Source organism: Carlito syrichta, unplaced genomic scaffold, assembly GCF_000164805.1.
Source record: "Carlito syrichta isolate Samal-C Ts95f unplaced genomic scaffold, Tarsius_syrichta-2.0.1 Scaffold305639, whole genome shotgun sequence".
In the NCBI taxonomy this organism is placed as follows: domain Eukaryota; kingdom Metazoa; phylum Chordata; class Mammalia; order Primates; family Tarsiidae; genus Carlito; species Carlito syrichta.
Genome location: NW_007249735.1, coordinates 415,483 through 440,165, shown reverse-complemented (window position 1 = coordinate 440,165; position 24,683 = coordinate 415,483). Strand labels below are relative to the sequence as shown.

The following is a 24,683-nucleotide window of genomic DNA, read 5'->3' as shown; positions in this document are numbered from 1 at the left end:
TAGTCCATCCAGATGATGGTATCCTATGTGCCCTAGAAAGGAATGAAGAAGCTCTTAAATACTGATAGAAAGAGGTCTCTAGGATAGAGTGAAAAAAGCAAGGTGCATAGTATACACTATCTTCTAATTAAATGTTAATCAAGCTTCTTCTGTAAAGGGCCAGATTGTAAATATTTTAGGTGCTGCCAGACATGTACAATTTTAGCCTGGAGGCTGGTGTGGCCTCAACAGAGTGAGCCTGTAAATGGGGTGGATCTCAGAAAACTGGGGCTGAGTGGAAGTCCTGAGTAGCCGCTGGAGGAGACAGGCATCTGTGTTAGGACCCTCCAATGCAGCTTTCAAGGAACCCACAGAGGCACCTCCAGGTAAGTACCAGCTTTTGTCATCCCTCCCAGAGCCAGAGAGTATCCTCACAAAGCCAGCCAGCTGCCCGGCTTCACTTCTCTCTCAGCATCAGTCTTACCCTTGCTTCCTGCAATGATATGCATCCCCCTCCATGATACAGTCCTTTGATGTGACCCCCTCCAGGGCATTCTTTTATGTTTTTCTTCTCTATTCCCAACTCTCCTAATGTCACGGGTCTCCAAGCCCCTTTCCAGCCTCTTTTGGTCCATGGGGCATCTCCTTTCTCAGCTTCCAAGAGAGCAAGAGCTGTGTTGCTTCTCAAGTTTCTCCCTTGGCTTCTTGATCCAGTGTTTAATCCCTGTTATGGTCAAATAAACAAAAAACAGCAAAAACAACAAAGACATCACAGAAGCACTGCCTGGAGTATGCCATTGCACTCCAGCCTGGGCAACAGAGTGAGACTCAGAATCAAAAAAAAGTAAAAGGAGGAAACCTCTTTAGAGAGAGTAGATTGAGAAAGTTTCTTTACAGAAGTGACCTTCAAGATAAGTCCTAAAAAAAAGAGAAAGAGCCGGTCTTTTGACGAGCAGGGGAGAATTCCAGGTGATGGGGAGCATCAGACAGTGAATGCAAAGTCCCTGCAGCAGGAAAGACTTTGGTGGACCTATGGAACTGGTTGTATGAGTGGGGTGACTGGGAAAGTGACATGAGAGCAGGAGGCAGAGGTTGGCCGACATGCTTAAGGGGGACCATAGGTGATAAATGAAGGTGTCTTGGACCAAGTTGGTGCAGAGATGAAGAGAAACGAACCAATGTGGATATACAAGGGGGACTCAAAAAGCCCTGGAGTTTATTTATGAAAAATTGTGCATTTATTCCTATATTTTAAACTTCAGTCACCTTCAAAGTACTACCCATTTGTTGCAATACCCCTATCGGGACACATTTTCCACTGCTCAAAACAATTTTTGGACTCATCTATTTTAATGGCTTTTAAAATGTTCCTGCCATTTTTTGTTTCACCTCTTCTACATTGGCAACATGTTTCCCTTTGAGGACTTTTTCATCTGAAGAAACAAAAGAAGTCGCTCGGAGCAAGATTGGGTGAATACGAAGGGTGGGGTATGGGGTCATGTCGTTTTTTTGGTCAAACATGGCTGAACATTCAGCAGGGTGTGGGCAGGTTGTTCTTGTGGACAGGCTGCTCATGCAAATCACTCATCAGGAAGTGGGCAAATGTGTTTCAAGAATCTCCAAAAAAATTTCACAAAAAACCAAACTCAGCCTCTCACATCGCTAGCTGGTTCATTGATGCCGATGGGTTCCTAGAACATTTACCTAGTGGGGGAAGCCTGTACTGCAAGGAGTCTGCCCTCCAACAGATAATTATGTTTTGGGGAGGGAGAGCCTCTCTTGTATTTCAGAGACAGAATTAGCAAGACTTGTTAATATGGATTAAATGGGAGAAGTGTGGAAGAAGCGATGTCTTCCACGATTCTGGTTGGAGCTGTTATTTACAGAGATGAAGAAGTCTGGGAAGGTGGGGCCAGGTTTGGAGCATAAAATGAGATCTAATTTACTTTCTAGAAAGTATTAAGAAGGCTAGATTTAGAGAGGACAAACCTATGGCAGGGAGCCCCTTGGCGACTGATGTGGTGCTCCAGGTGAGAGGTTATGATGAGGATGGCCTAGGGCAGTGACATGGGGATGAAAGGGATACTGATGTCCCTGCTAAACAAGCAAAGGGAAGAGCTTTCTTCTGCCCTGAACACTATAAATCTCCATCTGTGAGAAGGCAGAGCAGACCAGCTGGAGGGAGGAGTTATTTCTGAATAACGTTAAGGTGAACCCGACTTATAAAAGGAGTGGAAGTAAGTGATATGGAAAATGAGGTCATGAGAGATGAGGCAGAGGCTGCAGCAGTGCAGGGCTTTCTGCAGCCAGTTGCTTGACATGGAGAGGGAGCCCTGGATGCACCGTCGGTGCAGGGAGAAAGCCATCCTGAGAAGCAGGTGGCCGGGCAGCCCCTCTGGCTGGCCTAGGGGTTCCCAGGGCTCTGCAGCCAGAGTGACCCTCCTGGGAGGTTTAGGACAGAGCACCCTGAGAGGCTGTGGGCACAGCAGGCCCTGGGGTTTTCTGCCCTGGATGCCACCTTTGCCTAGACCCTGAAAGCTAGGTCCCAGGTGGCATGGCTAAGATGAGCTCTCCTCTCCTTGGCTTCATTGTCCTCCAGCAGAGCTCCTTCCAGCCTCTGAGGTTAGCAAAAGGCAGTGGACACAGGCAGTCAACCCTGAGTCTGTCAGGACAGTCATTCTTTCATTCACATTTTCATTCACATGTGTGTGCATTCAACCAATCCTGACAGAGCACCTCTGACTGCGGGCACCATCCCAGATGCAGAGGACAAAATGGTGAGCAAGACCCAGATCCTGCCTTCAAGGCACAGCAGGTCAAAAAGAGGATAGTGCTGGCCTCCAAGCCCTTGCATTCCCTCCCTCCTTACCTTGTCCCTACTTTTGTTCCTGGTGCCATTCCAAGTCCCTCCAGTCCCTGGACTTCACACTGCTGATTCTGATTTAAGCCCATGCCTTTAATTTTGTTCCATGAGACTGAAATGTAGGCTGAAATCATGTTACAAAGGACATTGAGTAACATTTATTCTGAGCCTGGCTTTGTTTTGAGGACATTGGGAAGTCATTTGAGTGTTTCAGGCCAGGGAATGACATAAGGTTTATATTTGGAAGACACTTGAAGCCAGGAGAAGGAAGGACAGGAAGCAGGGACACCAGTCAGGCCCTTTGAAGTAATTCAGACGAGGTAGGACAAGGGATCCTTGTCATCCCCTCCCTGTTCACCACATCACAACTACTCTCAGAAGAGAACTAATGAGTCCTCCGACCTGTGAAACGGCTTGCTACAGGGAGGCACCTGCATATGTGTTTGAAGTTTAACTAACCGAGTGGGCATCTTTTATTTCTCAGACACCTGCGTGTGTTGTAATTAATCCCCTCCAAGCTACGCTGTCAGGAAACATGCAACCTAATCTCTCCCTTTTAGAGATGAAGAAGCCAACCCTCTGTTCTGAGCACACCTGGATTTAAATCGTGGCTCCACCACCTGCCCAGGCTTATAAAATGACACTGTTGACCGATAACTGACCTGTATGGTTGCCATGAGAAAAATATGATCTGGAAGAGTTGTACCTAGTGGGCCCTAAAGGGGGCATTTTTGGCACCCACCAGCCCGCGGTGGAAGCAGCGAGGAGACAGTGGGTGCTTCTGACACTAAGCCCGGGGAACAGTGTTGAATGCTCCCTGGGTAGGCCTTCCCTGCCTGCCACATTTCCTTCCCTCTTGGCCTGTGTTGCCCTGGGCCTGCTGGGGGGAGTTCTGTGGGTGAAGGGACCTGAAGGGTTCTTTTGCAGGAAGCCTCTTCCCTTTTGGGGTTTCTAGGAGAGGCCTGCGCACTATGCCACCTTCCCCAGCTTTCCTGGTCTTTGTTCTAGTATTAGGATGGGAAAGTAAGAACAGCTGCGCCATCTGCTGGGCATATTGGGCAAGCGTCAGCTGCACCCAGGTGACTTTGGATTTTGCACATAAGAATCCCGGGTAACATGGAACCAACCGTGCTGCCCATTGAAAGAGGACTGTATAAAAAAAATACACGATGGAATATTGCAGCCATAAAGGACAAAATTATGAACTTCACAGCAACGTGGATGGACTTAGAGTCTATAATACTGAGTGATCTATCACAGAAACAAAGACCTGAGTATCACATGTTCTCACTCATATGCAGACCTTGAATAATTATCGTAATACCATAAGAAAGGGATTGGCAGTAGTGGGAAACTGCCAGAGGGAGGGGGGGACACACTTCATCAACAGGAGTACCTGCATAGTGAATATTTGTATACCTAACCCTGAATTGTACCCCACATCTTTAAAATAAAAAATTGGGCCTGGTGCAGTGACTCAAGCCTGTAATCGCAGCACTTTGGGAGGCCGAGGTGAGAGGATTGTCTGAGTCCAGGGGTTCGAGACCAGCCTGGGCAACTTGGTAAGACCTCATCTCCACAATAAATAAAAAAGTTAGCCAGGTGTGGTGGCATGTGCCTGTAGTTCCAGCTACTTGGAAGGCTGAGGTGGAAGGATCGCCTGAGCCCAGCAGGTTGAGTCTGCAGTGGCCATGAGCAGCACACCACTGCACTCCGGCCTGAGTGACAGAGTGAGACTCTGATTCAAAAATAAAATAAAATATTAAAACAGAAAGAACCCTGAGTAACCAAACAGGATATGACCCCTGAACAAGTGGCCCCTTATTTATTTATTTATTTATTTATTTATTTTTGAGTTGGAGTCTCACTCTGTCACCCAGACTGGAGTGCAGTGGCCGCTCCCGGTCACCGCAGCCTCGACCTGCTGGGCTCCAGCGATCCTTCCGCCTCAGCCTTCCGAGTAGCTGGAACTACAGGCATGCACTACCACACCCGGCTGATTTTTTGATTAATTGTAGAGATGAGGTCTCGCTGCCCAGGTGGGTCTCGAACCCGCGGGCTCCGGCAATCCACTCACTTCAGCCTCCCAAAGGCGCGGGATTACAGGCTGAGCCACCGAGCCCGGCCTAGTGGCCCCTTTTATAGAAGTAACCCCAGGTAGAGACTCAAGTTCAGCTGGTGGCAGGAAATGTTCAGTTCCAACAGGGAATGCCTATTACCTCTTTGCTCAGGTGTTGGGGATACTACAGTGGTGATTGGTATGGAGGAAGGCAAGTATACAGACCTCTAAAATATGGTGTGAAGAGAGGAATAATAGAAGAAATGCAGGCAGAGAAGACAAACATGTTAAGTTGAATTCCTCGGCCCCTGTCAGGGGCTACTTATGGATCCAGAAGCATAAGGGTTAACTGGAAGTTAAGGGAAGGTTCTAGAGAAGGCGCAGTATGCCACCTCTGCTTAGCCTCAGGGCTATGCCTCTCTCCTGCCTCACTCTAGCAGTTGGAGGGAACTCAGTACCCGTACCCTGCTGGCCTCTTGTTAGTGCTTGGCCCTGAACTCCAGTGGCAGGAACCTACTTCTGCTCTCCACTACCATCGTGGCTCCCACCCCTGCCTCTTCCTACCCAAGCCAAACACAGTGGCCGAGAGGCTGCTATAAACAAGTCTCCCATGCCACGAACTAGAAGTCACTCGAGGCCAGAAAGTGTGATCGCAAAGTTGGAGAATGGTCAAGTTACCTAGCCGGTGAATCGGGGCCCAGGCGAGGGAGATTTGAGAAAAGCAAATAAACACGAACTCTACCTATCTGCCATTCTAATCCATTCAGCCTAATTCAACCACATCACAGATCAAATCCTGAGTCTGCAGAAGTAGAACGCAAGTGGACATTTATTGGACGGTCTACTGTGCACCAGGCACTGTGGTAGCTACTGTGGAGACCAAGTCAATGAGAAATGGTCTCCATCTTCAAGAAGCACCCACATCACCACCCCTTCTCCTCGCCCAGCACAGTGCCTTCCTGTTCACTTCTCTTCTCCCATGAAACCTGCTCCCAGGAAAGCAACTGATAAATGAGGCTATAATGAGCTGTACTCAGCTGAGTATGTGAGTAAGTAGGTGCCTGTCAGTTGTCTCTATCTGCTCTATTCCAGCAATGGACCACTATCCTGCCCCCCCACCCCAGCTCACCCTCCCACCCTTCCCTACCCCAAAGTGTTAGCTTGACACATGACTGCCCTGCCAGAGGCTGTATTTCCCAACCTACCTGGCAGCTAAATACTGTTCATGTGATTGTGGCCAGTTGATGTGGCAACTTCGGGACCACACCTCCTCTTCCTCTTGGAGTATAGTGGCATGCAACGTTTGCTCACAGCAATGAGGGCAACCCCTGATGGTTGGTAAAGCAACAAGATGGAGGGAAACACCAAGCCTGTGGACCACTTCCTAGAGCAGAACATCCTACCCTCACAAATCTCCCACCAATTTGTAAGACTTTTGCATAAGAGAGGAACTTCTAACTTCTCTAATCCATGGAAATTGGGCTTTTGTTAGAGTAGCCAAATCAATATCCTAGCTAACATAGTGACTCTGGCTCCCTGAAGTTTGGAAGCAAATACCTCAAGTAGGAGCTTTATTAGAGTTCCTGAAATCCTAACTGGAGACCAGCCCAAGCTGGCTATCCAGCATGTTTAGAACAATGGCCTCACACCCTCTGATATCCCAAAGCATCTTTCCATTTTTAACACAGTTTGTTGGGACAGTATTGTATTTTACCGTGTAGTATGTATCTTGGGCCATATGGCTAGTTCAACCTTAATAACAATAGGCAAGACAGGTCCATTCTTCAGCCAGTGATCTAAGCAGTTTACTGTAAATTTATGAGATGCATTGCTGAAGTAGTTATCTTACTTACAGATGAGGTATAAAAACCCATTAGAGACTTTCCTAAGAGCCCAGAGCTAACAGAAACTCAGACTTACCATCCTTAGTCACCTGACATTCAATAGCCTTAAAGCCTAATGGCCCATAACAAAGAGGAGACTGAGGGGCACAACAAATGTATCATGATTCTTTATACTTTACACATTATTCCTATCTTCTGTATCTTCTCAATATTTAACAAAATGTTTTAAAAAGAGAGAGAAAGCTATTGAAATTTCCCCAAATAAAGAATGGTTCTCACTCCTTGGAGATTAGGGTGCTCTGGCACCTACCAGGGAATAATCCTTTTTCCTTTCTTTTATAGTAGTTGTAAAAAGGACGATTAAGCCACAGAAATGTTAGTGCAAAAGAAAGGAAGTTGTGTAAAGATCAAAATCACACAGGTAAGAGAATGTTTAGAAACAACCAGTATTTGGAAGTCAGCGGATACAGGTTCAAAGCAGTTCTTGTAAAAATAATCAACGACTGAGAAACTTTTAAAATGCCACATAGCCATTGGTTTCTAAAGTATAAAAGTAAATAAAAATGAAAACAATAATATTTTTAAAAACTCTCACTGCTGATTAACATCTCAGCTTACTAACAAAATAATGGAGAGCTTCTTCCACCATGATGGATAATTGCATGGAAATTTGTAAATACCAGACCACAGGGCTTGACTAATGACTACTGGACATAATGCCCACTGTGTGGGGGAAAGATTCAAATGTGGGGCCTTCATGCCATTTTGTCTTTGAACCTGAAAAATCACACCCCCCCCCCCCACACACACACAAGGAAACAAAGGAGGATAAATATGGTCCAGGAGGAGATGGTAAGGCATGACTAATGAGGGAGAAAGCTGAAAGTTGACAAATAATGGGAAAATTCAGGCTATCTTTGAAGAATCATGTGTTTTCCCCCAACTGAGGCAGGAATGGAGAAACTATTGGTCTTCAGGTCGAAAGACCCAGATTTGAGTTCCAACTCAGCCCTGGACTTCTCTGAGTTGACTTCTACTTGGTAAAATGCACAAATACTTATGAATGGATGCTCTAATAACCTTAGGAGGCTGTGTGAAGAGGCAGGATGATATTTGAGAAAACGTCTCAGTGTTCTCCTGTGCCACTCGTGTGATGAGATTTATGCCAAGACACAATGTGTATTACGACTCACAAGTCTTGTTTATAAGTTTAGCAAAAGAGAACTCTTTTGGTTCACACAACGGTGGCAGTAGTCATCAGAGCTAATCACAAATATTTCATTTCTCTTCCCTCCCAGCACATGGTAAGCATGAACTTCTCTGCCCTCTTCATAGTTAGGTGTGTTCACGTGAGTTGCCTGTCACTTCTGGGTGCTTTAAGATCATGGGTACAACCTGCCACAGTCCCTCGCTCTGCCTTGGTTATTGTGGAGGCAAGTGTTAAAATCATCGTTCTGGGCCTCTTAGTGACTACAGTGAGAATACTATCCTCCGCCTCCAACCTATATCAGATGTACAGTACTGGCAAATAAACTTTTAAAACTTTTAAAAGCCACTGCAACCTTGGATTGTTTGTTACTGCAGCATAACCTAATATTGACTATATAGCCTTATATTCTGTATTCTTGACACTCTAGCATTTGCAGCCTTGATCCAAAGAGGCCACCCCTCCTAGGGCTAGCTAATTCTAGAGAGAGTAAATGACTCGCCTGCAAGCATGCCTTTGATGTACAAACCAACCAATCCAGAGCCCACACCCCCAACTACCTCTTTTATCAAACTCTCGCACACTAAATCAATATTCCCCCTAAGTCACCCTAGGGTCAGATACTGGAGACCACCCCTATAGCTCAGAACCCACCCAGATTAAAATTAACCCTAAACTAACCCAGTGTGCCTACCCTGCCTCAACCATTCCTTCCTGTGAAGAGGCCACTACAGGCCCTGGGCCATGCTCTTCCCTGTCTGCCTCCTAGAGGCATCTTCCTTCAAGACCATCACTTCCATGTCTGTTTCAGCATTCCTGATGAAAACAAATCCCACATATACATTCAGAACAACTGGTCCAGTGAGCAGAATTGCTTAACGCTGCCCTTAGACTGCTCTTGACTTCCCACCTGGATCCGACATCAGCCACTGCTTGGAAAGGCACGACTAGGTATAGTAGGACTTGCCACATGATGGCTACTGCACTGTGTTATTTTTTTGTCAGGTGTTGCCTGCCATAAATTTCCAACATAAAATTGTGAAGCTTAAAAAGCTGAGTCCTCCTCCAGCTGCCTTATAAGCAGGATACTTATTTCTCCATGTTGGTGGAGTGCCAGAATCCAGGACAGATCACCTTGGGTTACACAGGTAACAGGCTACACCAGTTTCTCAAAAGGTCCCTCTTGGGGGACGAACAGTGACCACCCTCCTAGTGCCAAGGGACAAGTCTGACCCACTGACAGATATAGGGGGATAAAAGCACATGAGATGAAGGGTAGTAAACACATTGACTTCTCCAGTTATTTAACGAATGCCCTCTGTCATATGCCCAGATGGCTCTAATCAGAAAGACCTGGGTAGGGGGATGTCCAACTGCCCCAACACCTATGCTGGGCTCCTTGCTTCAAGTTAGTTTCTTATGAATGCCCGTAAGAGGCCAAGAGAACAGGGACTTGACATGGATGTAAGGGGTTCCCTCCCTGGCGACCAGTGACTCATGTTTAATAAAAAAGGGAAAGGAAGAGGAGCATCTGGCTCCAGTTTCCAAAAGCCCTGAAGATGTGGTCTTTTCCCATGTGGCCCCGTTTGGCTGTTTCTAGGGCTCTGTGAATATCAACATCTTCCTCCTAGCAATCATTTTCATACCTGTGGGGTCCAGATGGCCTCTCCAACTACAGATGGGCTTTCTCTGTGTGAAGGAAGATGGACCTTAGCACCCATCACTGGCCTCACTATCAGAGCCTAGAGGCAAGAGATTGTTTTCTCTGCTAATTCCAGCAGAGAGAGCCCCAGGGAAAGATTCAGGTGAGCCAACTGGAGTCATGTACATTCACAAGACAATGTCTGTGGCACATGATCAGGAGAACCAGATGTTCACCCTTACTGCTGGGTGGGTAGAATATGCTGGATAGCCAGCACAGGTGTTCCCTTTTGTGGATGAAGTTTGAATAGCTAAACCTTGCCACACCCTAAGAAAGGGGCAGTTTGCGTATAGCTGCTTCATCACACAAAGTACTCCTGGAAAACCAGACAAGCACTGGATGAAAGAACTTCCTTTGAGATCAACAGGGAAGAGCTAGAAGACCCTCCTGAAATAGGGTCAGGTCTGTAAACAATCCATCATCACTAACAGTAGAAGACAAACCCCTTACACAAGCACATGAAATGAAGGGTAGTACACACGTATTGACTTCTCCAGTCATTTATCGAATGCCCTCTATGTCGTGCACTCAGATGGCTCTAATCAGATAGATCTGGGTAGGGGGATGTCCATCTGCTCCAACACCTATGCTGGGCTCCTTGTTTCAAGTTAGTTTCTTATGAATGCCTGTGAGAGGCCAAGAGAACAGGGACTTGACATGTCTGTGTGCAGATCATAGACAGTGGAGGGAAAAGTCAGGGATAAGTTTATAACAAGGCTGAACTCAACCTGAGGGTAAGAGCAGGGGCTCTTGACCTGGAAGTAGTAGGCTGGTTTCTGGTCTTCATTTCTAAGAACGAGGGGCAGCACAGGCCAAAAGCAACAACTTGGGTGAAGGACAGAAGCTACAAGAATATGAAGTTTTGAGAACTGTTTTTTACTTCCAATTACTCTCATTTCTTCATCCAGGAGTGGCTGCGTGATATCAAGGAAGGGGTCACTGGCTTCACGAAGAAGGGAATTAGCACCCACGGCAGACTTCCTGTGCTGATGAGGAGGTCGAAAAGGCTGGGAGGCTCCGAGAATGCCCTGGATGGGCCATGCTGCTGGCCCTGCTCTGTGAGATCACCCGCCTGATACCTTCCGTGTGTTCTGGGTTGGAAATGAACTCACTAGAGCGAATGTTAGAAATAAACTTATTAGATAAGCTCCACAGTTTGGGTTTGAATTTCCCAAGCAGCCATGTAGAGGCAGCTGACAAAGTAAATGTCCACCACACTGCCTCGGTGGTAATTATGTTATACACAGCAGCCTTTCAAAGGTGGGAGCTTCTGCTCACCAGCTTCAGAAAGAGAAAGAGAAAGAAGAAGGAAGAGAACAAGGGGCCTGGTTGCTTCTACCCAATACAACGGTGCCTTCTGGATGGCAGAAGCCCCCTCTTGTCCCCACTGTCCTGCCTACTGTTAGTTACAGCTTCAAGGGCAGCCTGCACACTGGGAGGTGCTTCATTGCTCACAAGCAGCTGGGGCACAGCAGTGGGTGCTGGCAGTTAGTTGGTCAGGTCATTTACTGGCCACAGCAGAAAGCTGGTCTCTGATGCGGCCCAGCCCATCTAACATGGTGTCCAGAGTTTCTTTACTCAGCTCCATGGTGACAGCAGAGGTGGAGGGTTTGTCTCTACACAGACTGGGATCTTCCTGGATCTGAAAAGAGAACATGGCCCAGAAAAGTCAAAGCTGCCTCTCTTCCTGACTTCCTTTCAGTGAGCCCTGGAACTGCAAGCTGGACTCAGCTCTGCTGAACCTCAGAAGAAAAGCTCTTTGCTAAGAGCTATAGAGAGTACTAGCTCCTGAGTCATACAGCAACTGGGAGGAGTGAAGCAGATGCCTCAGTCGCCTGGCTTAGCTTCTATTTGTAACAAGAGACTGAGTGGATAGTAGAGAAGGCCCAACCAAAGCTCACACACCTCTCTAACACCCTCTCAGCACTCAAGTGAGAAAACATTGTGTGTTTACATCAGTACTTTGAGAAGTACTATTTTTAAAAATAGTGTGCTTTCCATCTGCTTTATCATTTTAAAATTTCTACTTTTAATGTATGTTTTATCATGTCCATAATATGTTAATAAGGTAGTATATGCATACCTTGTAAATAAACACACGCATCTGCAAGATGCTAATCTTTTCAAATTGATGGGCTGGAAGTCCCCAAACATACTCGTGTTTTAGCTGACCTACTGGGTGCCATATCATGGCTGCCCCTTCTTTCTGACAACCATGACAGTGCACCTACCTTCATCAGAAGCAAGCAGGTGGGGACGGCCATGCGGCTGATGCTGTCTGAGGCGGTTTTGATATCCACTCTCCAATCCAGGTCGACCAGGCGTGGCAGAGAGACTGTGGAGGAAACATCTCAGCTCAGAGCTCATGCCACTCATGTCTAGCTAGGCTTTACCCCATGACAGGTGGCTCTGAGCTGTGTACATGCACAAGGCGTTCGATCTATGCAGCAAGTCTCGGAGAGAGACAGATGGGGCCCAAGACGCACAGCAAGTCATGGCCTCCCCCACTGCTTGGTGCCACCCTGCACTTAGTACTGACTCACAGTGGGCAGCATCACCAGGCTTCCGCCCAAACACCCAGTCTTCCAGATGTCAGGACAGAATGAGAAAGTGACACAAAGCCACAAGAGAAGTCATGGTCCGAGGCTTGGGAAATGTGTAGCTTTAGCAATAGTGGTATGAGTTCTTGTTTTAGAGATAAATAGACTTGGCCTGCACATAGGTTCTATCACTTGTCTAACCTCTATTTGCTCATCTGGAGAATAGGGATAATCTTGGCTTAGTTCACAAGGCTATTAGGAAGACAAAATGAGCGAACACGCAAATAAACTGCTCCAGCAGTGTTACTGACGCAGAGTGAGTAATGACCCTTTTAAACACATATTTTTAATCAGTCTTTCAAACTAATTTCAACTAATGCTCATTTTCCCCCAATTAAAATACAATTATTTTAAGTACTTCACTTTCTGCTTTGGATATTTCTTGTTTTAACAGCAGATCTATGGGAGGGGACCCAAGAAAACTCTCAGTATTTATAAAAAATTGTATTTATTCTTACACGTTTAAACTTCATTCACCTTCAAAAGACTCTCTGTATGATGCAATATACCTATCGAGATGCTTTTTCCATTGCTCAAAACAGTTTTCAAACTCATCAATTTTGATGCCTTTTAGTGCTTCTGCCACTTTTTGTTTCGCCTCTTCCATAACAGCAAAACATTTCCCTTTGAGGACTTTTTAAATCCAGGGAAACAAAATAAAGTCACTCGAGGAGATCAGGTGAATAGAGAAAGAGGGTCATGGGGGTCATGCTATTTTTGGTCAAAAACTACTGAACACTCAGTGCGGTGTGGGCAGCTGTGTTGTCACGGTGGAAGACCGTCACCTGTTTGCCACAACTCAGGATGTTTCTTCAGCAAATCATGATGCAACCTTCTCAAAACTTCCAGAAAAAAACAGATGGGTTCCTAGTTACCTAGCAGGAGAAGCCTGTATTACAAGGGGCTCACTCTTCAAAAGATAATTGTGGTATTTTTTGGGGGGGGGTATCTTCTCCTTATAATAATGTTTATAATCAGAAAAAAACATTTTAAAAATGAGATTTAAAAAACATAACACACAGAGGTTAGGTTGGGACTAGAATGGTCACTTTAGTTTGTGTTAAGATCTCTGGTCACCTGGAAAATTTAGAGCTGGGCCTGGGGGAGAGGAGTAAGGAGGGAGGGGCAGACTTGTTGGTACTCACTCTGATTTGCTTGGGCTTCAGTTCTCCAGGTAAATCTGCATAAGTGGAAAAGGCGAGGAAAAAATAATGGAAAAGGGATGAGATGGAGTCTTCTGGCAATGAGGGAGGCTCTTGGACCTGGCTTGGGCCCTTTCTGCGATCTTCAGACCCATGATCATCTGCTAACAGAAAAGGGCCGCAGAAATCCTTCCCTCCAAGAAGCAGTCTTTTTGTTTATGCTTAAAAGCTCAGTAGTGTTAAGGTCATAAGTGATGTTAGTTTTCACAGTTAGGACAAAAAAAAAAAGAAGAAAAAGTTTAATGCACCGTTATCTTATTGTGCCATTGTTCTCAAAGATAAAACAGGTCAATTTATCTTTTCTTCATAAAACACCTTCTACACAGAGTATTGTATTTTCTGCAAAAACACATCCAAACAGACCTAATGCTATAGCAAACAGAGTAAAATGTGATAACGCATGAGAAATTTCTTAATAAACAACAAACCCTTAGTAAATAGGCATTATCAGCTATTGCTATTAGGTCTATTCAAGCCTTCTGCTAAAGAGTTAATCAAGTCTGCTTAAATTCTATGTTTAAAAGGATCTGCCCAGCCAAGAAAATACATAGCTAATTCACAAAAGAAATTAAAATGACCAATAAACAGGTGAAAAAGATATTCAACATCACTACACTGAAATAAGGTCTTACTTACCACTTGGAAAACTGGGAAAAAGTATAAGAAAAAATCCCCTCAGTGAAGGTGTGGGGAGAGGGGCACACTTGTGTCCTACTGATGGAAAAATAGATGGTACAATCTTTTTAATGGTCAACTGAATAATATAAGACCATAGCCTCAATATGCCCATCATCCTTACCACAGTAAGGAAATAATTAAGCACGTGAGCAAAAATTTCACTATAAATTATTCACTAAAATGAAAAACTGCCAATAGCCTCAATGTCCAACACTAAGAAATGCTTAAATTAAATTACACATAATTTCTTCATACAGCAGAATATATTTAACCATTGCACTGATATTGAAGGTAAACTTGATCTGAAATGTCATTATTGTTAATATTGTTAACTGAAAATAAGCAAGTTATAAAATGGCATAATCTCATTTTTATTTTTTAAAAAATCACCTTCTCTCTATATGTATAAAGATAAAAAAATTAAGTCCTTAAAGGTTTTCTGTTAAGGAAATAATATTGCTATCCTCTGGCTGGTGAAGCTGTAGATGTCTTATTTTCTTTTTGCTTACTGTGCTTTCTAATTTTTCAACAAGGAACATGTTATTACTTCTGGAATAGGAAGAAAAATAATAAAAACATATCAAAGTTAGAAGGAACTCTCAAGAAATGAGCACTTACACGTGTTCTAGGATGATTTTTGTCAGCAGATTTTTGAGGTTTTGGTGGAAATTTTCTGGAAAGAGAGCCAGAATCGCCTCGGCGGAGGACAGGTCACGGAATGCCACCAGCCTAGTGAGGCAGTGTAGAGCCTGAAGCAGCTGCAGGATAAACAGGGCCGCTTTGTAGCTGCAGGAGAAGCAGGGGGCAGGCGGCACGAGGCAGGGGCAGGGCTCTAGCCCCACACTCCTGCACACTATCACAGTCATTCAATCAAGTCACCTGAGTCCAGAGGCCTCTGTGGCTGACATTGATGCCCCACATGCCTCTGCCCTCCTCTGAGTTCACCTGTTGCTTTAGAAGACAGATGCAGCTGCCTGACCAAGGAAGTTGTCGGCTCGCCGGAAACTCTCTACTTATGGGTGGATGGCCAATCTATCACTTTTCCTTCTCCTAGAGAATCTGACCTTCAGTTAACTTTCTAGTGCTGATTCCCTGGTAATGTGAGAGAAGTAGAAAGTCAGCTGTGTTCCTAGGCAACACTATCTCTCCAGTCTCTGGACTGAGGACTAAAGGAACACCAGGGGTGGGGGGGGACTCTAGCTTTGAGCTTCCCTGAGTGTGGCTACAGGCTCCTTTTGAGAACTTAAAGTTGTGCTTACTGAACTGTGACAAGAAATACTGGCTCCTGTGGAGTGTGGGCTTTGAATTCAGGGTGACAGAAGTCTCACATCCTTGTCCCTAAGCTGTCACTTGGGAGGGCAAAGACAACAAACAGCTTCTGTCTGACTGTGTGGGAAGAGGAATGCCTGTGCCTGACCCTTCCTTGCTAAATGCCATGTTCCCATCCTAGGTTCCTCCAAGGGAATCTGTAGCTTGGAAGTGTAAGTACGGCTTATGGTCACCTTGTGAATAAAATGATACTTAGCTCAACCTACGACAACTCTCTGGACATAAATTTCCCTGCTGTAGAGCTTTCTTTGATACCACTAGGGATTGCTTGATTGCAGACAGACACAACCCAGAAGTGAGGGAAGGTTAACCCTTCATCAGTGGGGGTGGGTAAATGTACCAGCTTCAACGTCCTCCAGGGAAACAATTCTGAGAGATATCTACTTGATTTCTTACAGAATTCCAAGATTGAGGACCTGTTTCCCACAGCACTAATTGCCCACTAACATATTCTCTTACTGGTTTGCCTTCCTTCCCTGATTGCTTTCCCCCACACCCTCCTTTATGTTTTCTAGAATCACCTCTCAAATAACCACCTACACCCAAGCCTCATGATCCACTTTTGGGGGACCCTAAACTAAGTCTCCAATTTATGTCCATAATCTTGCTTCTGCCTTTTACTTTTCTACAGTTGATTTCAATAAACAAAGCTCCAAACTTAATAATAATAATAACAACATAGGCCCATTTGGATGAAGAAACTCCTGTTTAAAACGTATTAGCCTTGGAAAGATGGAGCTGTCACTGCTATATAACTGAATATGAGTCAACTTACTCTTCCTGTTGGCCATCTATGGAGATCAGGCAAGTGAGGGGAAGGGGCCCTCTCTGTGGGACAGAAGGATGCAGAGGGAATGAGGTACACAAAGCAGCCCTGAGGACACCAGATGGAACCTAGTGGCACATACTACCAAATCTCACTCAGGCCTCAAAGTTTCTGTCCAAAATTCCTAAAAAATCTACCCTGATCTATCCAACTGACAATTTATCAGTATCATCAAGTTACAGGTTGGAAAATAAAATCACAAAGGATTGGTTTTTGTCCACATCGTCTAGGAAATAAATCTGCAAAGAAAATTGTCGGGAGCTCTGATTCTGAGTATAGTTCCTCCATCCATGTCTTGTTTATCAAAGTTTGCTGTAAATGTCAATGGACATTTCCTTGGACATGGCAATGACTAGGAAATCAAGAAAGAGACCAAGAAGTTAAGATGGCCTGTTGTCAAAGGGAATTTCTGACCATACTTACTTGCTCTGCTTCCTTCTGGGTCACAGATAAGTTGGAACACGTAATATCCAAGAGTTTTTTTGAGCCAAGGGCTGAAGTGGAAAAGCTCTCTTGACACAGTTGTCTGACAACATCTTTCGAAGAGGCCTATGAATTCACAGATGGGGGAAAAAAACAAACTCAGACTCTGAAAACACACATTTTTTAATAACCCCCCCAAAACCCCAGAATTATCTTTTTGAGGGTGGACCCCTTGTAGTATAGGCTTCCCCGTTAAGTAAGTGTTCTAGGAACGAACTGGTATCACTATATCAGCTAGTGTTGTTTAAAAAGGCTGCATTTAGCTTCAGTAAATTTATTTATTTATTTTTTTAGATTATTTCAATGAATTTGCCCATTTCATGATGGGTGACTTACGAGTGCACCTGCCCACACCTCACTGAGTATTCAGTCATTTTTGATGAAAAATGGCATATCTCCTGTGCCCCACCCTCCCTATTCACCTGATCTGGCCTGAGTAACTTTTTTATTTATTTATTTCCCTGGATGAAAAAGTCCTCAAAGGGAAATGTTTTGCTGTTGTAGAAGAGGTGAAACAAACAAACAAACAAACAAAAATAGCAGAAGCACTAAAAGGCATCAAAATTGACGAGTTCAGAAACTGTTTTGAGCAGTGGAAAAAGCATCTCAATAGGTGTATTGCATCAAACGGAGAGTACTTTGAAGGCGACTAAAGTTTCAACATGTAAGAGTAAATAAACAACTTTTTAGAAATAAATTCCAGGTTTTTTGGGGTCATCTCATACTGTCCTAGTCATTGTGTAACACCTTTGAGAATTAAGATTTAAAGATATCTAAGACATTTCTGTTTCTGGGAAGATTAAGTAGATGTACTTTTCCCTAGTCCTTCTGCCAAGTACAACTAAAAGCCCCGACGCTATATAGAAAATAAATATAAGAAAACTCTGAAAGGGGTAAAGAAGAAGGCAGATCTGCTAGTGACCCTGCAACCCAAGGAAAGACATAATGGTCAGTTCCCTGGGTTTTCTTTTTGCCTCATATGTCCCAGACTTTGAGATGAAGAAGGCAACCTGGAAAAGACAATGGGTACAGGAAAAAAGTTCCAACAAATACTTGCTCTTTCTAGCCAAAGGACCAAGAAAAGAGCAGCCTAACAAGTCAGAAAATTTTTATTTATTTATTTATTTATTTATTTTGAGTTGGCATCTCTCTCTGTTGCCCAGGCTGAAGTGCAGTGGCATGCTCACAGCCACTGCAGCCTCAACCTGCTGGGCTCAGGCAATCCTTCCCCCTCAGCCTTCCAAGTAGTTGGAACTACAAGCATGCACCACCAGGCCCAGCTAACTTTTCGATTTATCGCCAAGTTGCCCAGGCTGGTCTTGAAACCGCAGACTCAGGCAATCCTATCACCTCTGCCTCCCAAAGTGTTGGAATTATAGGAGTGAGCCACCACGCCTGACTTTAGAAAACTTTTGGATAACTGCTTTACACTAGCCAAATATCACAGGAAGAACTGAGGTCCCACCTATGTCAACAAAGACTGAGTGGAAAGCTTAGACTTGAGTGAGAAGCCTTGTAAGGCTGCAATGAGGTACCAACACCCCAACTGGGGTGGTGTCAGAGAAGGTCAAGTAGGGAGCAAGGACCTTTATCCTCACCAGCTAGTAACACACCCCTCCATCTTATAGTACCAGCAGAGACCACGTAGGGCCAGAGTTTCTACCCTTACCCAGTAGTAACAAGGAACCCCTGTTTTCAGGCATCAATAGAAGCCAGGTGGGGAACCTGGACTTCTATCTCTATCTGGTAGTAATAAGGTGGCCGCTCCTTCCCATGCCTGAGCAGTATCAGAGAAAGGCAGCTTAAAACATAAGATTTAAATACAATTCGGTCTCAGAATACAATATGAAAATGTCCAGGTTTCAACATAAAAAAAATCACTCATCAGATAAGGAACCAGAAAGATATCAAACTGAATGAAAAAAGATAATAGATGTCAACACCAAGATGACAGATGTTAAAATTATCTGACAAATAATTTAAAGCAGCCATGATAACAATACTTCAACAAGTAATTTAGAACATGCTTGAAATAAATAAAGTTCTCAGCCAAGAAATAGAAGATATAAAGAAGAATAAAATGGAAATTTTAGAACTGAAAAATACACTAATCAAAATAAAAAGCTCAGTAAATGGGTTAAGCATCAAAATGGAAAGGATAGAGGAAAGAATCAGTAAGCCAGAAGACAAAAGAATAGAAAACATCCAATAGAAATAACAGAGAGAAAATAGACTGAAAACAATAAATAGCACCTCAGGGCCATGTGGTACTATAATAAAAGATCTAACAATCATATCACTGAAGTCCTGGAAGGAGACAGTAAAAGAGTGCAAGACTGAAAAAGTATTCAAAGAAATAATAGATGAGAACTTTCCAAGTTACTTAGAGACATTATTCTATACATTTCAAGAATGCAAGTGAACCCTAAACAGGATAAATAAAAAAAAATCCAGTCCAGGGCATATCATAATTAAACTTCTGAAAATGAAACACAAAGGAAAAAACTTCAAAGCACAGAGAGAGAAATGACACCTTACCTATACGGGAAAAACATTAGAAAAATAGCAGATATCATATTCAAAACCATGGAAACAAGAAGTGTTACAATAATTTTTGGTGCTGAAGGGAAAAACTGTCAACTTGAATCCTACAGCAAAAATATTCTTCAGGAATGAAGAGGCAATCAAGACATTATCAGATGAAGGAAAACTAAGAAAATCTATCACAGCATCTACTCTAAAAAAATCATTAAAGTAAGTTCTCTAAATAGAAATGAAACAATAAAACAAGGAATCTTGGAACCTAAAAGTAAAAGTCAGGGCTCTCCAAAGAGACAGAACAAGATATATGAGAGAGGATGTATTGGGGGAATTGGTTCACACAATCACAGAGCCCTTGATAGGCCATCTGCAAACTGGAGGATCAGAGAAGCTGAAGCATGGCTCAGTTCAAGTCTAGAAGCCTCAGAACTAGGGAAGCTGACAGTGCAGCTCCCTGTCTGAAGTTGAAGCCTCAGAAACACTAGGAGGCTATTGGTATGAGTCCCAGAGCCCAAAAGCTAAAAAACCAGGGGTAGGAGCAGAAAAGGTGTTCCACTCCAGAAGGAAGAGAGACAGCAGAAATAGAATCCCCCTTCTTACATCTGTCTATACCAGTTAGTCTCCCAGCCGACTGTATGGTGCCCATCCACGCTGAAGACAGGTCTTCCTCTCCCAGTTCATTGACTCATACATACATAAATTTCCTCTAGAAATGTCCTCACAGACACGTCCAGAAGCAATGCTTCAACTATTATCTAGGCATCCCTCAATCTAGTCAAGTTGAAATCTAAAATTAACTACCACTGGAAGAAAGAAGAAGGGCAAGCAAAAATATGGATAAACAGAAAGAATAGACTTTCTTCTCTTAAGTTTTCTAAATTGTGTTTGAAATATGAAGCAAAAAAAAAATTTTGTTTTTTTAATTTGAGTCTCACTCCGTCGCCCAGGCTGGAGTACAGTGGCATGCTCATGGCCACCCCAGTGTCGACCTGCTGGGCTCAGGCGATCCTTCCACCTCAGCCTTCCAAGTAGCTGGAACTACAGGCACGCACTACCACGCCTGGCTAATTTTTTTTATTTATTGTAGAGATGAGGTCTCGCCAAGTTGCCCAGGCAGTTCTCGAACCCATGGCAATCCCCTCACCTCGGTCTGCCAAAGTGCTGGGATTACAGGCTTGAGCCACTGCACCCGGCCTGAAGCAAAAAATTTTAACCCTGATATGGCTTTAAATAAATGCAGAGAAAATATTTAAGACAATTATATTATAAATGAGGGACGGTAAAGAGATGTAAAGAGAAGTCAGGTTTCTATATTTCACCATAACTGGTAAGATAACGCCACCAATAGACTGTGATAAGTTACATATATGTAATGCAATAACTAGAGCAACCACTAAACACTACAAATAAATCAAAATGGTATTCTAAAAAATGTTCACATAATTCATGAAAAACAAACTCCAAGAGAATAGAAAAAAATAAAATGGCAGACTTAAAGCCCTAACACAGGAATAATGGTCTTAACTGTAAATAGTCGAAATAAACCAATTAAAAGACAACAATTGACAATAGATTAAAAATATGACTAAAATGCTATCTATAAGAAATTCTCTTCAAATATAAGAAATAAGGCAGGCTGAAAGTAAATGGATGAAGAAAGAGATTCAAACATTAATAGGAATGGCTATATTAATATCAGGTAAAGTATATTTTACTGGCAAGGAAAATTACCAGAGACAGAGAGGGACATTACATAATGATAAATGACTCTATCCACCAGGAAGACATACTAAATGTGTATGTACCAAGCAACAGAACTTCAAAATATATGAAACAAAAACTGTCAGAACTGTAAGGAGAAACAAACCAATCAACAAATATACTTGGACAGAGTTCAACATTCTTTTATCAGCAATGGTGTATCTAGACAGTCATATTCAACAAGGATATAGAAGAACTCAACAACACCATCAATCAGTCAAATTAACTTATATGGAACAATACCTAGTAAAGGCAGAATACATATTCAAGTGTGCACCAAATGTATAGTAAGATAGATCATATTATAGGCCATAAAACAAACTTCATTAAATTTAAAATAACTGAAATAACCACAAGAGTATGTTATGGAACTAAACTAGAAATCAGTAAGAGAAAAGTAATTTAAAAATGTACAAACACTTAAAAACTTAGTATTTCAATATTTGAAAATAGTACACTTCTAAATAATCCATATGTCAGAGAAAGTCTCAGGGAAATTTTAAAAACTACACTGAAAGAGTGAAAATGAGAAAATAACATGTCAACATTTGTGGGACACAGCCTAGAAAGTGGTGATAAGAAAATGTATTGCCTTAAATCTATGTATTAGAAAAGAGGAAAATTCTCAAATCAATAATCTAAGCTCCCACCTCAAGAACCTAGAAAAAGAAGAGCATAATAAGACCAAAGGAAGCAGAATAAAGGAAATAACAATAAGAGCATAAACCAATGAAATGCCTGTAATCCTAGTACTTTGGGAGGCCAAGGTGGAAGGATTGTTGAACAATGAGCCTGAGCAAAATAGCGAGACCTTGTCTCTGCCAAAAAAAAAATCCCAAAAAACCAAAAACTTAGCTGGGTGTGGTGATGCATGCCTGTAGTCCCAGCTACTTGGGAGTCTGAGGCAGAAGGATCACCTGAACCAGGAGGTCAAGGCTGCAATGAACTATGATGGTACCACTGCACTCCAATCTGGGTGACAGAGTAAAAACCTGAATCAGAAACCAAACAAACAAACAAAATTAACAAATAGAGATCAGAAATATTTAAAAAGGATTATACACTGTGACCAGGTGGGATTTAGTCCAGAGATGCAAAGCTGATTCAATATTTGAAAATCTGTTACCTACCATATTAACAAAGAAAATCACATCATATCCATCAATGCAGATACGCAACATCTGATAAAATTAAACATCCACTTTTGGTTTAAAAACTCTCACAAAAGCAGGAATAAAAGATAACTTCCTTAATTTGATAAACTGCATCTACAAAAAAAACCCTACCATTAACACACTTAGTGGTGAAAGACTGAATGCCTTGTCCTGAACGCTGAGAACAAGGCGAAGATGTCTATATGCTCTCTCCACTCTGACTCAACATAGCACTGAAAATTCTAGCCACTAAAATTAGGCAAGAAAATTGAATAAAAGTGTGAAGATCAGAAAGGAAGAAATAAAACTGCCCCTGTTTGTAAACAGCAAGACTGTCTAAGCAGAAAGTCCCAAGGAATATAACACCCCCCCAAAAAAACTCCTAGAAGAAATTACTCCAGCAAGTTTGCTTATATAAGATAAACATACAAAAATCAGTGGTACTTACTTTACTTTGTTTAAGAGAAAGCAACGTTACTTATTTATTTATTTATTTATTTTATTTATTATTTATTTACTTATTGAGATGGGTTGGGTGGTCTCACTATGGTGCCTACGCTGGTCTTGAACTCCTGGCTTCAAGCAATCCTCCCACCTCGGCCTACCAAAGTGCTGGGAGGCATGAGCCACTGTGCCCAGTCATAAGTCGTATTTCTATATACTAGTAATGAACATATGGACATTAAAATTAAAAATACAGTATCACTTTCAATTGTTCAAAAATAAATAAATATAGGATTTGTGTGCTACATAACAGAAATAAAATAAATCAAAGATCTAAATAAATATGAAAACATATGTTCATATATTGGGAGATTCAACATACTAAAGATGTCAATTCTGTAATTAATAAATAGGTTTAATGCAATTCCTATCAAAATCTCAGCAAATTATTTTAGACATAGCCAAGAGCATTCTAAAATGTGTATGAAAAAGCAAAGGGACTAAAATAGCTAAAACAATCTTGACGAAGAATGAAGTGAAAGAAACCAGTCTGATTTCAAAATGTATTATAGAGCTACACTAATAAAGACTGAATGGGACTTTCAGAGGGATATATGCACCAAACAAGACAACAGGATAGAAAACCCTGAAATAGACCCACAAAAATATGTCTTCTTCACAAAGGTGCAAAAGCAATTCAGTGGAGGAAACATAGCCTTTTCAACAAAGGGTACTGAAACAGTTGGACATTCATAGGCAAACACACACACACACTATATATAACTTCTAGAAAAAATTAAAAATTTGAGGGCTTATGGAGTAGCAAAGAGTTCTTAGACTTGACACCAAAAGCATGATTCATAAGAGAAAAAAATTGATAAACTGTAGCACATCAAATTAAATATTTTGCTCTACAAAAGCCCCCATTATAGAGTCATTGTAGATGTGACTGCCAATAAACTATAATAACAGAAGCTAGGAAAGAATAGATCATCCCTCATAGCCCTCAGAAGAAACCAATCTGGCTGGCACCTTGATCTTGAACTTCTGACTTCCAAAGCAGTAACACAATACATTTCTGTTGTTTAAGTCACCTAGTTTGTAGTACTTTGTCATGGAAGACTTAGCAAACTAATACAGCCCCTGTTAAGATAAAATGACAAACTACAGACTAGAAGAAAGTATTTGCAAACTACATATTTGACAAAGAACTAATATCTAGGATATATAAAGAATCTCAAAACTCAAGAGAAGAAAAAGAAACACTCCAATTAGAATATGGGCAAAAACACAAAGAGATATTTCACTTTAAAAGATATACAGATGGTAAATATGTACGTAAAAAGATGTCCAACATCAGAGAAATGCAAATTAAAACCACAATGGAATGGCAAGATACATCTATCAGAATGGTTCAAATAAAATACATAGGTAACACCAAATGCTACGGAGGATGTGGATAAACAATCCACAATGTGAGTACGCATTGAGAGTGGAAATGTAAAATGGTATAGCCACTCTGGAAAAGAGTTTGAAGTTTAAAAAAATAAAAAACTAAACATGCGACAACAAACTGACTCAGCAATTGTACTCCAAACACAAATGTTTATAGCAGCTTTATTTATAATAGCAGAAAACTGGACAAAATCTAGATGCCTTTCAACTGGCCAATGGTTAAACAAACTGTTGTACATTCATGCCATGAAATACTACTCAGCAGTAAAAAGAAAAGATCTGTTGATACAAACAACATGGATTGATCTCCAGAAAGTTGGGCTGAGTGAAAAAATGCAATCACCAAAGGTTACATAGTATATTATTCCATTTATATAACATTCTCGAAATGACAAAAATTACAAAAATGAGTAATGCCAGAGGTTAAGGAGGGGGTGGAGGCAGAGTGGAAGTGGGTGTGGCTAGAAAAGAGTAATACGAAGCATCTTTGAGATGGTAGAAATGTTATGTATTTGCTGGGCTCGGTGGCTCAGCCTGTAATCCCGCGCCTTTGGGA

General features: G+C 42.4%; 1 protein-coding gene across 2 annotated transcripts in view; it reads right to left on the bottom strand.

Moving 5' to 3' along the window:
- Nucleotides 1–841: 841 nt before the first annotated feature.
- The window catches only part of LOC103264266 (COMM domain-containing protein 9), a 26,493-nt gene continuing 2,651 nt past the window's right edge, over nucleotides 842–24,683 (bottom strand). Inside the window, exons 2-7 of one of the 2 annotated variants that reach the window (XM_021714381.1) lie at nucleotides 16,713–16,838; nucleotides 14,753–14,892; nucleotides 13,400–13,434; nucleotides 11,886–11,989; nucleotides 11,110–11,296; nucleotides 842–897 (exon numbers count right to left, since the gene is read on the bottom strand). In XM_021714381.1, the coding sequence (XP_021570056.1) occupies nucleotides 11,156–11,296; nucleotides 11,886–11,989; nucleotides 13,400–13,434; nucleotides 14,753–14,892; nucleotides 16,713–16,838 (546 nt within the window). In that variant the 3' untranslated portion in view covers nucleotides 842–897; nucleotides 11,110–11,155. Of the gene's footprint in view, nucleotides 898–10,723; nucleotides 11,297–11,885; nucleotides 11,990–13,399; nucleotides 13,435–14,752; nucleotides 14,893–16,712; nucleotides 16,839–24,683 lie in introns of those variants that run through there. The other variant, XM_008061910.1, reaches the window with a different exon arrangement.